Source organism: Urocitellus parryii, chromosome 3 (genome assembly GCF_045843805.1).
Source record: "Urocitellus parryii isolate mUroPar1 chromosome 3, mUroPar1.hap1, whole genome shotgun sequence".
Classification (NCBI taxonomy): domain Eukaryota; kingdom Metazoa; phylum Chordata; class Mammalia; order Rodentia; family Sciuridae; genus Urocitellus; species Urocitellus parryii.
The window spans coordinates 216,531,313-216,545,362 of record NC_135533.1 but is presented as its reverse complement, the minus strand read 5'-3'; the positions used below and the strand labels follow the sequence as shown (position 1 = coordinate 216,545,362).

Below are 14,050 nucleotides of genomic sequence, written 5' to 3'. Positions count from 1 at the left end.
TTTGGGGACTCATGGTTCAAATGGTGCACATTAAACCCCACCCAGAACCCAACTATTAGAAGAGGCGTGGAAATGAGCTCAGAGCCAGGCACGGTGGCCATGCCTGTCATCCCAGTGAGATGAGAGGCTGAGACAGGAGGATTGCAAGGTTGAGGCCATCCTTAAAAACTTAGTGAGAGCCTGTCTCAAAATGAAAAATAAGCAGGGCTGGAGGTGCCAGCCTCAGGAGCTCCGATCCAAGATCCTCCCCCAAAGCTGCATTAGTCTCACAGGAAGGGCAGGGGCAGAGGAGGCTGCAGCCCTCATGTTGGGACTGCAAATTTTGGCTGTTGACTAGGAGAAAGGAGGACACATGCTCCTAGAGTGATCCAGGGCTGAGCTGTGTCCTGTCCTCCGGCTGCCACCTGCTGACAAGTGGTCTCCATCCTTGGCTGCTACTGGGGGTGGGGTAGTGGCAGAGGGTATTGGCCGGCAGTGCTGCTCGCTGGGTGGAGTGAGAGCTCTGCTGGGTTCCATCAACAGGCTGGTTGTCACCTGGACTCCTGTCAGGGGTGCCTCTGCCCCCATTTTCTTTTCCTGCCACCTCCACCTCCTCACCCAACCATGCGCCTCCGTCCTCTGAAGCCAGGCTCCCCTTGCCACCCAGACTTTGCTGCCTGCTTCCAAGGAGACAGCCGAGCAGCAGCAAAGGCCACACGCACCCTGGGGGGCCGCGTCTGCTTCTCCAGGGTGCCAACCTGTCACACTGTCGACCCCACCTGCAGCCCACCAGGCTTGGTGCCAGCCTTCCCTCCCTCTCCTGGTAGTGGGTCTACAGGCACGGAGACGAGAGGACTGTGCACCTTGTCCCGGGACACCACATGCATGCAGAGGGCTGCTTTCCCATCTGACTTTATTTCACTTTTTTTTTTTCTATAAAACTCCTCCATAATTTCACAATTTAACAAAAAAAAAAAAAAGTTTAAAATTCAGGACAGAAACAATCCTGTAACTCATTACAAACACAATTCTCCTTATTCCTTTTTCCCAGGAGTTGGTCTCAGGCCGATTAAGTGTCCCAGTTCCTCAGTTCCTAGAGACAGATTCTGGTAAAAACCCTTGCGGGTGAGAAAGGCTTGGACACCCTTCGCTGTCCGGCATCGGTTTACATTTTGCTCAGGAGAAAGTGAAACACAGGGATTTGCACCAGAGCAGGTGGCTTTACATGAGACACATGGCAGTCACAGAGTGCTGGGCCCTTCCTATGGAAGCGTCCCCAGAGCCCAGCGGGGGTGGGGAGCAGCAGGAACCCTGCAGTCAGGTCCTGGCTGCCCGGCACCTCCACTGGTGGCCACAAGGCCAGTCCTGGGCCCATAGCAGCTCCAGGGGACAGTGGTGAGGCCTTCCGGTCAGAGGAGGTAACTGAGAAACGGGTTGAAGCTTCCGGAGGCCACAGAACTGCAGGAAGGACTGGACGCTGCTGCCGAGGGCAAGCAGGAGGGCTTCCCACATTGCTGTGTGGACCGGACAATCCCACCAAGGAGAAAGAACAGCCCCTTGGGCTGAGGGCCCGCTGAGGGCCCACTGGTGACCTGCTGCCTCTGCACAGAGGACTGAACAGCTGCCATCTTCCCAGCAGCCTCTGCAGGGCCGGTCTGTTCTGTCCATGTCTTGGAGTGTTCCCAGAGAAGGAGACGTTCCCCTCTGGAGTACTGGTGGCCTGCCCTCCTCCTTTTGAAGGCAGTGGGCAGGAAAGTGAGCGTGGGAGAGTCGGTGCTGAGGCTTCCTCTGAGTTCCTGGCCTTTCCCGGAGAATCTGGGGCTCTCCCCAGCTGGAGCTGGGGTCCCCCCAGGGAGTGTTCAGGTCTGCTTGACAGGCAGACCCAGAGCGAGGACAAGACGAGGGACCCTGCCGCCTCCTGTGTCTGAACATCAGCAGGCGAGATGGAGACTCCCACCACGGGCTGGAGAACCGGGGGCCACCGCAGGCCCAGTCCTCCTTCCCACGCTGTGTCAGGGCGCGAACACTGGAACAGACTCTGAAGCTGGGGGCCGGGGTGTGGAGGAGCTCTGGATCAAGGTCTGGGAAAACCCAGAGTTGGCTGACTACAAGGGCTCTGGGCCCTGGAAAGGCGGGCCGGGCGGAGCTGGACTGGCTCGGTCCTTGGAGATTCCCAGGTGCACAGTTCAGCCTCCAGGCTGCACCCAGGGTGAACCGCAGCCATGGAGGCGGAAGTCGCACGAGGAGAGGAGCCTGAGGCCTATGCCCGGTGGGGCCCACACCCCAGCCACAGGCTGAGTGCACACGCACCTCCAAACCACAGACTATCCCGTCTTATTTGGCAAAAGCTCATTTTTTTTTTTTTTCAAAGTTCGAAGACTTGATTAACAGAAGGGGAGGAAGAGAATCCTACAGGAGGAGCAGCCCAGAGGCTAAGCGTCTGTCCCTAGAGACTGGGTACCCACCTGAGGAGCTGCCAGGGAGGGGCAGCTCCCCCAGTGCCCTGAGGACTGGCTGCCCCGTGGTCATGTTCACTGGCTCTGGGAGCCCCAGCAGGGGGGCAGCGGCATCCTTGGACCCACAAAGTGGGGGTTCCTCTGTGCCCTGGGAGGCCAGCCGGCAAGAAGACCCACGGAGACATCTTAACCTATAAGCCCCACCTTACCCCCCACCCCCCACGTGCACCGTGGCCACAGAAACGCACATTGGAAACTGCTTCTGGACACACAGCGCGCACATATATATACTATACATAGAGCTGCACAGCACGGAGGCCTGGCACAGTGAGGGCCCACACAGGACGCAATGCCGGCTGGCACAGAGGGCAGCGTGGCCCAGCCTGGTGCAGACACAGAGCCTCCCCAGGTCCCAGGCAGGCTGCGGAGGTGGCCCCAGCTGTTCAGAGAGGCCCAGACAGAGAAAAGGCGGCACAGAGCCCCCATGGAGCTGGGGACAGAGCCACCATTTGTTTAGGGGGCTGGTCCCTAGGTCGGATGAGGGGCCCTCAGTCATACACATTCCATGGAATTTTCTTCCTCTTTCAGGAGCGAGGCCCAGCGCTGCCTTCAACATAAACCGCATTCTGAGGGGAGCCCGGGTAATGGTGCACGTGAGGCTGGGAGCCGCAGCACTGGCCCGACCCCTGGGCCCCAGGTTCCCAACAGGGTGGTGGGTGGCAGGCTGGAAGCCACCCAGAAAAGTGCAGCTGGCTGTGAGGGCTGAGGGCAGGGCGGTCACTAAGGCAGTGCTGCGGGCGGGCAAGTCAAGAGAGAGGAAGGCAGGCAGGGCCTGGACATGGCCTCCCAGGACCCTGGCGGTGGGGGCCTGGCACCTGGCCCAGGGTCATGTGGCCACGGCCTCCAGGTAGCTCTGCAGCTTGCGCACGGTCGTCTCGTCCAGGGAGAAGAGATCGAAGTCAAAGGTGGTATTGGTGACATTGAAGTGGCCAGTCTCCTCAATCAGGTTCACGATCTGCAAGGCAGAGGCAGGTGGCCTTGGGTCAGAAGGCTGAGGCTAGGGTGGCCCCGCAGACCCCCAAGAAGGGAGGCTCCGGGGTAGGGTGCTCGTGCCCCACCCTCACAGGGCAGTACCTGCTGCAGCACATTGCGCTCCCGCAGCGCCATCAGCCTCCGGTGCAGCTCCACCAGCTCGTCTGTGTAGGCCTGGGAGGGCGGGAGCCTCAGCACAGCCCCCCAGCCTGCCCGCCCCACCTGCAGCCCCTCCAGCACAGTGCCTGCCCCCTGGGGGGAAAGCACCTCCTTGGGACCTGGGGAAAGGCCACCCCCTCCCGAGGGCAGTCCAGCTTTGGGGGCTCAAAGCCTCTAGGCTGTGCCGCCCACCCGGCCACCCCGCCCAGCCACCCTGCCCGGCCACCTTGTCGTAGGCGCCTTTCTTGAGGATCTTCTCAGGCTTGCTGCAGGGCTCGGGGCTCCTCCGGCCTGATGCCTGCGGGGAACCCAAGGTCTCTGCTGAGCTCATTCCTTCTTCTGACCAACCCCTCCAAACCCTCCCAGGAGGGCCACAGAGACCTCATGTGGGGCCTGGGGGTGAGGAGCTCACCTTGCTGTTGGGTGGGGGGGGCTTCTGCGGGGGTGGGGGCTCACGACCAGGCAAGCAGGAGTCGGCACTATTGTCACTCTCACTGTCACTGAAACTCAACCTGAATGACAGACAAGGCAGCACATCAGGTGCAACGGCCACTGGCCTTAAGACAGTGCCCTGCACTCAGGCTGCGGTGTTGGCACCAGCCTGCACTGGGCTCCAGGAGGCTGAATGGAGGAAGGGTGTGCCCATGTGAGGTCACCACTGCCAGACAGGGTGTGTCAGGAGTCTGCCCTTCAGCCCGGCTCTGCTCCTTTCCAGAAGGTGCCGCCTGCCAGAGGATCTACCCCATGCAGGGCCCGATGCCCGGCGGGGCCACCAACATGGGGGTGTCTGGTGGTGATGAGATGCCCTGAGGGGAACTTCCACCTCTGCCTCAGTTTCCTCATCTGTAAAAGAGGCTGCGTGATCACATGGGAGGTAACGAGCACTCTACAGTGATGGCCACAGGCAGGCAAGAGGTGGCCTCCTGGGAGCCCCGTGGCCCTCACCCTCTCAGTGTGGGTAAAACACCCCAGCCCAGACCTACAAGCTTTTCCCACATCTCTTGCAGTACAGCAAGAGGGGTACACAGAGGGACCCCCAGATGGCCCTGTGGGTGCCACCCATCCCACTGCCTGGATCCCTGTTCTGTCAGGGACCCTGTCAGGGCTGTGCAGGGAGCCCCCGACAGACATGCTCAACACACTTCCTCTCCTGCCTCACATAGGCCCTGCCACTGGGCAATGTGCCCGAGGCTGTGCAGGCTGGAGCCAAGCAGGGTGCACTCCACCCCTCTGTGCGGTGATCTGCTCCTCCCGCTGTCCAGGAGCAGTCAGCTAGGCTCTGTTGGGAGCCCCTGCTCTGAGGCTGAGAGCTGGAGCCAGATCTCTCTAGTTGCCAGGGCAACGTGACAGCTTCCGCTTACTCCTTACTTCTGCTTCTTTCCATGTCCAACAGGTGGTGCTGGACGCCATCACAGACCCAGAGTCTCTCCAAGGAGCACACTAGGATGGGTGGGGCCTTGCCAGCACCTGCTGCAGCTTCCCAGCCTGCGTGGGCCTTCTCTGACAAGCAAGCTGTCACCAGGGCCTTTCACAAATGCCCCTGGGAAGTGGACTCAAGTCAGAAGGGCTGCTTCTCATTGGGTCCCCACACTGTTGTAGGCCCCTCCAACAGGACCATGTCTGTCTGTCTGAGCGCATGGCTCTGTGCCTGTGCAGAATCCACATTTGGCATCATCACACGAGGCAGAAGCCTGCTGCTTCTCCTGTCCTGGGAAAGCCACAGTTCTCCCTGCACCCAGGAACTGAGTCCCCTTTGGTGCCCAGGCTGAATCTTTCTTGTCAGGCTCCCATTTCTACTGGGCTCCTCTGTGCACTGGGGTGGCAGGGAGCCTTGGCACATGGTGGACCTGTGTGAGCACTCTCTTGGCCCCAGCACTCCAGAAGAGGGTTTTAGTCAACAGCACAGAGGGCTGCACGTGTCCATTAAGCCTTCTGTAGTTCATGAAGCCCACTGGTGTAGATTGGCATCCACCTCTGATTTAAAGAGGGCCCAGTGGCCTCAGCTGACCCCAGCCCCTACCGTCCAGCTGGCGCTCACTGCCCTGACAGGGCTCAGAGCCTCCCCTGATACCTAGGTCCTAAAGCCAAGGCCAGGATTTGCTCTAGGGCATTCCTGTTCTGGAGGCTAGGAACACAGAGCTCCCCCACCCCAAGTGGACCTCTCCAAGCATCAGGGGCATCCAAAGGACATACTCATCCCTCACTGGGAGAAGGCCAGACACTGTTCTCCATGCAGGGTGTCTCAGGTGGCCCTCACCCCACCACACATGTGGGGAGGGCTGAGGGGTCCTTGCAGAGGACCAGTGTGCTCCCCCCCCATGCCTCCTATAGCACTGGTACTTGGACAGCTGAAATGGAATCCTCCTTGCCAGGCAGCCACACCTTCAGCAACAGGGAAAGGCGCCCTAGGAAGGACAGCAGGCCCAGGAGGCCCACAGCTCTGGTGATTAGGAGAGGACAGTTGACCCTAGGGCGGAGGCAGGATGAAGCTGCCCGGGGCCCAATGTCCAGCTGGCTAGGGTGTCTCCCCATGCTGCAACTTGACCCTGGCTTGGTTCTCCTGAGAGACCCTCTGCTCCTAGCCCCCCTCTGGCCTGCCGGTTTTTGCCAATGCCAGGAATGGATACCTGGGGCCACTGGCTGGAGAGAAGCAAAATGGGCCCTGATAGTCACCCTGATCACCACCAGTGCCCACTCCTGCTGGGCCCAGTCACCTGGAATCCCGGCCCGGGTTTGCCTTGACGGTCGCCTCTTCGCCTGATGAAGAGTCATCCTCGTCAGACTCCTCAGACTGCAGGTCTTCCACCATCGAGCGTAGGGGTCCTGGGGAAGAACGAGGTGGGGAGGTCTCTACTGAGACCTCTTGACACTGACCCCCCTCCAAATGCACAGTCTCCTCTGGAGGTCCCTCCTGCTAGGAGGGCCTAACGGCCAATCCCTAAACACTGTTCCCCGCCCTTCAGTGTCCCATTCCTAAAGGACCCTCTGCCTCCTCCCAATCTCTCCCTACCTTCCTGGCCCTCCTCGCAGGTCCCGGGTCCCTGGCCTGCAGCAGGACCACAGGGCCCCTCCATCACGAAGCCACTGGATCAGATATTAGAGGCTCCCAAGAGCTCAGGACAAGCCAGCCTCACTGAGGAAAGCACAGGAGCTAGAGCGTGGGCTCGAATGCTGTGCCAGGAACCAGAGACCCCTGTCCAGCCTGCGGCCCTATTCAGGCCTACCCAGCCTCTCAGCAACCCTGCCTGTCGCTCCCAGCCCACCGTCCTCCCCTTTCTCCAGAGGCGCCTGGTTCCAGTCCCCTACAGACGGCATCTTGGTTTATATTCCTGTTGCCAAGGCAACAGAGGGACACAAAGCCCTCAATTACCTTGGTCACATGATGCCGCTTCAGTAGGTTCCCCTCCCTAACCAGCCGATAAGCGTGGGCTTCAAGGACCCCATCCCCCAACCCGTGCCTGAATTCCAGGTCAGACCCTACACTCCCCCGACTCCACCCCCACCAAGGGATTCCAGCTAGAGGGGAGGAGAGTTTCATTCCCATCCCTAGAAGACCTGCTTTTGGTTTGAAGGTGGCTGCTGAGGTCTATGCTGGGCCCCAGCTGCTCTCATACCAGCGTCCTGAAGGTTGCCCAGTTCCCTCCCACCCTGGGGTAGGCTGTAGTGGTCAACTGGGCCTTATTCCCTCTCCCTAAAACCCCACAAGGAGGCCTGTAGGGAGACAGCAGACATGCAGAGATGGTGGCCTAGGCCTAAGTGCCAGCCAAATGCCTGAGTGACAGCAGAGCATTCTGAGAATTCCCAGTCTGCAGAAAGCATGAACCTCCGATGGGGGCGGGGACAGGATAGGCAAAAAACACAAAGCTGCCCATGAGGTACTTTTGCTTGGGAGGTCCCGGAGAGGAGGGTCCCCGGAACCTTGAGGCTCCCATAAGAAGGAGCTACAGGCCTGAAGCCTGTGGAATGGACACCTGGGGCCACTGGCAGGAGAGAAGCAAAACGGGCCCCAAAGGGCCGCAGGTCTGCAGACTTACTTCTGTTTTGCTTTTACATACAAACTCCCCCCCCCCCCGCACCACCAAAACTCAACAGACACGGGTCCCCGGGACATTCTAAGGAGCCGTGTCAGCCCAAGGAGCCGTGTCAGCCCAAGTCAGGCTGCACAGCCTCAGGCCCTGGCTTCCTGCACCCCCAGCCAGCCCCCTAGTCTGACTGTGGCAGCAGCAGCTCCCACTATGTCCTGCCTCCCGCCTCTGCGGCCAACCCTCAGGCATGCAACAAGCCCCCTCAAAACTCAGTCTCATGAGGGAGTATCTCGCAGATCATCTTCTCTGATGACGAACCACATACCCAGCGGCCTACGAGTGGGGGCTGAAGTTTCTCTGCCCGCCCACCTCGGCCTCTGAGCCTCATCACACACCTTGGCTGTGGTTCTGAGAGGGCTCAAAATCTGAATCTGAGCTGGAGTCCGAGCTGGAGCTGGAGTTGGACGGGCTGGACTGGGCGGACTTCACCCCCATGGTCGGGGCGGGCAGGAAAGGAAGAGGAAGAAAACAGTCATTTTGCAGGCCAGAGGGAAGAACAGGCACACATGCCCTCTGGCAGTGCAGATGCCAACAACCCCCCTCCCACGGTGTCCCCCAGGCACCCTGACCCTGCACAGGACCCACCAGCTGTGGTGCCACAACACAGCTGTGTGGAGGGGCCTCCTTTCCACATGGAGGCTCCAGCAGCAGCAGCAGCAGCAGCAGCAGCTGCAGCCCCCCAGGCAGCTTGTCCATTGGCCCAGGAGAATAGGAGCAGGTGCTGGTTGGTGCACAGTGGGGACAGGGAAGGTGACAATGAGGCCTGGCTTCTCATTCAGACCCACAGCTATACCCACCCCAGGGTTCCTGGGGCAGCACAAAGCTCCACCTCCCACCCAAGTGTCACCACCACCCTCCAGCCACCCAGAAGCTGATGAGCAGTGTGTGCGCATGTGAGCATGTGTGTGTGCACGCATAAGTGTGACAGACACAGTGGAAGCTGGCTCATCTTCCTCCTCTTCCTGAAGCTATGCACCCTGACTCAGCCACCAGGGGGCAGTCAAGCCAAAGCAAATGTGACAAAGCGCAGCAGGTCAGGTGCCCAGCAAGAAGTCATAGGTGGCCAGGAGTCAACCACACAGACACCTGCATGGGGAAGGGGCCGATCCTGGGTCTGGTCCTTGCTCTGGGTGTGGGTTTCTGCAGATGGCTACCAAAGGTGTGTGTGGCAAAACCTGGGCAGGAGACCAGGCCTAAAGCTTGGGACGCTGCCCAGACCTTGGGGAGGCCACCTCAGACACACGAAACTGTTGCTTGAACTGGGCGCCAGCCCTGCCCCTTGGTGGACCAGATAAAGGAATTAAGTACATGGAGCCCTCCCCTTGTGGAAAGGGGAGGGGAGGGCTGGAGGGGGACAGGGGAGGGAACAGAGGCAGCCAGCTAGTCTGGATTCTGGCAGAGGGACTAGAGCCATCAGCCCTGAGAGAAGATGCAGGAAGAGGAGTCCCTGACTCATAGGAACCAGGACCTCTAGTGCCTAGGATCCCATGGGGTTCCAGGCCAGAGGGGAAGAAAGGGCATACATGCCCTCTGGCAGTGCAGATGCCAACAACCCCCCACTCCTGGCGTCTTCTGTCCCCATGGTGTGTGGGATCAGGGTAGCCTTACCTATGAAAGCGGCACCAGGAAGGCACTAGGTTTTTGTTGGCTTGGTGATCCAGAGTGCAATCAGGCTGCCTGGGGAGGGCACACCTCCTGCACTCTGTGTGCGCCAGGGTTTGCTGCAGCCTCTTCTGACCCAACCCAGCCTCTCCAAGCCTGCCACGCCAGTGTCCCTATAGGCCCACCTTCCCCAAACTGACAAAGGGTGTTCTCTGGGACCCAGGGAATGGTGTGGCCCCAGGAACCCAGCAGAATAGTTTCCTATTGGCCACTGTTCATTGTAGGAACACTTGGGGGAAGTCCAACAGACCAGTTGGGTTCCCCCACAAAACCTGGGTCCAGGAACACCCCTCCCAACCCTGGATGGGCCTAGAGCCACATGGATCCTCTCACATGTACACCCTCGTGTCTGTGGGGGCAGAGTAAGTGATGGATAAACAGATGGCCACTGCCTTGGGTCCCTGTTCCAACCTCTGCTTTCTCACCAGCTGGCTTTTTTACTTGGGCCAAGGCAGCCCCCAGTTTTAAGTCTCAGTTTCCCCATCTGCAAAGGAGCTGCCCTCCAACCTCTGCTGAGCACATGCAGGTAGGAGCCAATCGTTCGTTCTCTGGCCTTTGGGGCAGAGGGAGAGTGTGTGAGCAGGGCTGGGAGCAGGCAGGGCAGCAGGCCAGCGCTAGCCCAGCCCCCTTGCACCCATGCCTGTCTATGGAGTGGTGTAGGGGGCCAGAAGTGGCGTCCAGCCCACAGGCTGCTCCAGTCAGCCAGGCCTGAAGAGGCGAGGGCCCCAGAGCCCCTGCTCTGGCACTGCGTCCAGCAGAGTCAAGCCAGTGGAGCTCACAGCCATGCTTGCCATCTTTCTCCCACACGAATCCAAGGACAGGAAGAAAAGGAAGTGGAGATGATTTAAAAAGCCTAGAGTTGGTGTGGCTGACAACACTCCAGTAAGCCCAAAGTAGCTGGGCCATGTCAAGTGTCCAGGAGGGGCATGGCCTATCCTCTTGCCTTCAGAGCACAACTGGCCCCGAGTGGATTAGGACTGACTGAACCATTCAGTCCTGCCCCAAGAGCCAAGGAGACCTCCAAGCAACCACTAGAGGAACTGGGTGCTGGGCCTAGGAACGTGCCCAGTGGGCTCTATGCAAGCCGAGTACCAGGACAGTGGGGCGAGGGGTGTTGAGGTGTGGTGACTCCAAGTTTCTGGCAAGTGAGGCCACATGCAGCCTCCTTGCAGGAAAGGCCTGAGATAGTCAAGAAGAGGCTGTGTAACTGCCATTGGGAGGCCTTTCTTTGCATCTTCTGCCACAGAAGTCTGTGGTCTGCCCAAGCCCTAGGGCTGGGAAACATCAGAAATCACTGGGCACACTGTTGGTGGCCTAGGGGTCAGTCTGCAGGGACCTTGGATGGCTGAGGCACCACTCAGAAGTCACTTGTTATGTGGGCTGCTCACCAGTCAGAAACCTCAAGTCTCCTGGGGCATCTCTGGCCTTGGGACCATAGTGCTCTCAGGCCACAGGCTTAACATCCAGTTCCCCACAAACGTCTGGTGGTTGCTGACGTCAGCATAGAAACCCAAGGTGAGGCCACTGACCAGGCAAGCCCTATGGAGCTCCAGCCCCCATCTCTTGACATATAAGCTGGGCTTTGGCTGCTTTCACCTGGAAAGGCCTGGTTGTGGGGCTGGATCTCACCCAGCACCAGTTCCCTGACCAGAGCTCTGGCTACTACACAGGGTAGGAAGGAGGACAGAGAGGGCACCTGCAGGGCAGGGAGGGCAGGAAGGGTAGCCCCTGAGGTGGTCCAGGGCCTCTGTGATGCCTGGGATCCTCCCATCCCAGGAGCACTGGTGGGTCACCAGCTGTTGAGAAGCTGGGTGCTCAGTCTTGCCAGCTTGGTGGGTGCCCAAGAAGCAGGGGTGTGTGCCATGACCCACAGGACGGACAGCCATGCCCAGCAGGTGCTATTACCTCCAGTGAGGTGCTCTTGGAAGCCACACACTCACAAACCCAGCACTGCTAACATAAAGCCCCTCTGACCTCTTCTCTTGGAAGCCACACACTCACAAACCCAGCACTGCTAACATAAAGCCCCTCTGACCTCTTCTCCAGGAACTACCTCCCAAGTGCAGCTCCATGCAGCATCCCTGAAGGTAAAGCTCCCGCCTTGGCGTGAGTACCATTTGGAAACCAAAAAAGCCACTGGGGCCATGACCTGGGCACTTTTTCATTCAGGTATGTCACATGGGGCCTCTGAAGACAAAGCCAATAGTGGAGGCTGATTCAAGATCCAGCCATGAGGCTGAGGGCTGGGCTCTAAGTCCTATGGCACAGTGTCCCTGCTAATGGTCCTCAGAGGGTCTCCTGGACACGCTGCTGCCAGACAAGCCCAGCACTTCATAGGGACAGATTGCTTGCTGAGAGCGAGCCAACTACGAGTAGCAGTGTCCCTGCTATGTATTGGTCAGCACAAATGGGTGGGAAGGGACCAAAACTGGGTGCAGTTCAGTCACCATCACTAAACTTCCAGTCAGGGACAGCAAGACTAAAATTCCTGGGGACGCCCAGTTAGCAGAGGGAGTGCATTCCTCACTGGGCTGGCCATGCAATGGCCGGGAAGGAAGGGACGGTGAGACATGATTTTCTGCCTAGCTCCAAGGTGACCACCGGGGCCCTGGCCTGTGCAGGGGGCTACAGGAGGAGACAGAGCTAAACCAAGGCATCAGACCATATGCTTTACCAGAGCTGCCCACAACCCCATCCAGGATCCACTAACTACCATCTTTATAGAGGCAGCTCTCCTAAGCAGGCCCAACTGCAGGACAGAAGGGAAGACTGAGGCCCAAGCTGCGGAGGCTGGACCAGTGACAGAGAAGGAAGAACTAATAGCCCACCAAGCCCTGGACGTTGGCTCCAGCCTGTTCCTCTGCCAGCATTCCAGCTATGGGCAGCCAGTGAGTGGCCCAGCGCCCCACCACCTGCCTCATGGGTGCCCTTCACTGGCTGCCCCCAGCTGTGCAGATGCACAGACAAGATGAGGGGTGGAGAAGAGAGCTCTCACCTCTGACTTGAAAGAAGCCTCATCCTCTGAGTTGGACTCCTCCACCTCCAGGGCCTTCTTGGTCTCCCTGGACTCGCTCTCGGCCTTCATCTTCTCTCCTTTGGTACTGCTCTTATCCTTGGGCGGCTTCTTATCCGGGAAAGAGGACGACGAGGTGCGGGGCGAGGTGCTGGGGGCACTCCGGGACCCCTTTGAGCTGCTCTTCTTCTGCTTTTTGGCACTGGGCTTTGGCGAGTCTGCGGCAGCCGGCCGCTTGCTGGAAGCCTTGGGCAGGACCGGGGGCTGGGGTGCCCCCTTGGGGGACATGCTCTCCAGCTTGGTCTCCTTCAGGGCCATCTTGGGCTCCTTGAATGCAGCCTTGGGAGGCGGGGCCTTCTCCTCCTTGGGCAGCCGGCCCTCACCCAGCTTCCGAGCAGCCTCCTTGGCGCCCTTGGCCTGCTCACGCTCCAGCTCCTTGGAAGAGCTCTTGCTCTCCGAGTCCTTGCGGGGTCGTTCTCTGTGCTCCTTGGTTACCTTATGTGTCTTGGGGGCCTTGCTGCTTTCTTTGTTGGCGTCCTGCAATGCCAAGAGCAGGGAGGGCACAGGGCAGAGACAGACATGGTCAGCCGGCATCTCGGGGCCACCCGGCTCCGCCACCCCCAACCCCTACAAAGTATGATCCACCTGATTGAGACTCAGCTAGAGAAAATCTTCCATAAAGCGAAAAAGTAAGGCAGCAGGTGAGTTTTTTAAATGGAGCTGTCCCTTTAAACTACTGGGAAGTGTCAGCAGGTCCCGGGCGACTGCAGGCTAAGATCCCTTGGAACTGAGCTGACTTCCCTGAGGGATTCAAGAAGAAGAGCACAGTGAGTCAGATGCAAGCAGGGCCACCTTGGCCGCCCCGCCAATGCCTATAAGCTGCCCCTGGCCCAGGAGGTCCGAAGCTCGCCTGGCGCCAGAGGCTCCAGTGGCCTAGGGAGCAGGCCCTGCCCATCTTCTCTGGCCCGCAGGGCGCATCCTAAATGTTCCCTGTTGGTGGCTCTCGGCCTTCCTCCCGGGGCCCTGTGGGACCCTCTCCTGCAGGTCTCCCAATCCCCAACTCTCCAGCCTTGCTCCCGCCAGTCCTCAATGCATGCCCGGGGCAGAGCCATTTATCTGATTTAGGCTAAACACTTATTGAGCACCTGCTGGGTTCCTGGGTACTGCACAGAACAAACAGCATCCAGGTCTCTCAGAATTGAACTGCCTGAGCTGTTCTCCTGAAACAGGGAGGACGTTTCCAGATCTCTGCCTTGCTTCAATTCAAGCATTTAGGCAGGGGACTTGGATTTGGACAGACACTCTAGGGACAGAGGTGGAACACAGGCAAAGCTGCCCTGCCCAAGCCCCCAGGGAGCCTGGGCAGGATGTTACCTCTGTTATATCACAGGGCAAGGGCACAGGCCTGGTAAACAGGGAGCACTCTCAGTCAAGGGGGACACTATGGCCAGTGCCTGTGACTGACAGCATGGCCGATCACTAGGCTGAGCTCTTCGTATATATCTGTATTTTCCCCATGTTCCTTCCCCAACACAGCCAGTGGAGAAGGCAGAAGCCCCATCTTCCCTATCAACCCTCCATAATCACCCCATATGTCCCAGGATCTTGGATGGGTGCCTTTGTTGTGGGCTGATGCAGGCTCCAGCCCTCGGGTGGAAAGGTGC

General features: G+C 59.1%; 1 protein-coding gene across 2 annotated transcripts in view; it reads right to left on the bottom strand.

The window, feature by feature from the left end:
- Window positions 1-2,100: 2,100 nt before the first annotated feature.
- The window catches only part of Mllt1 (MLLT1 super elongation complex subunit), a 58,927-nt gene continuing 46,977 nt past the window's right edge, over window positions 2,101-14,050 (bottom strand). For both annotated transcript variants that reach the window (XM_026404370.2, XM_026404371.2), the window contains 7 exons: window positions 12,369-12,923; window positions 8,047-8,134; window positions 6,341-6,449; window positions 4,039-4,138; window positions 3,853-3,924; window positions 3,570-3,641; window positions 2,101-3,450 (listed from right to left, as the gene is read on the bottom strand). In XM_026404370.2, coding sequence (XP_026260155.1) covers window positions 3,322-3,450; window positions 3,570-3,641; window positions 3,853-3,924; window positions 4,039-4,138; window positions 6,341-6,449; window positions 8,047-8,134; window positions 12,369-12,923 — 1,125 coding nt within the window. In that variant the 3' untranslated portion in view covers window positions 2,101-3,321. The remainder of the gene's footprint in view (window positions 3,451-3,569; window positions 3,642-3,852; window positions 3,925-4,038; window positions 4,139-6,340; window positions 6,450-8,046; window positions 8,135-12,368; window positions 12,924-14,050) is intronic.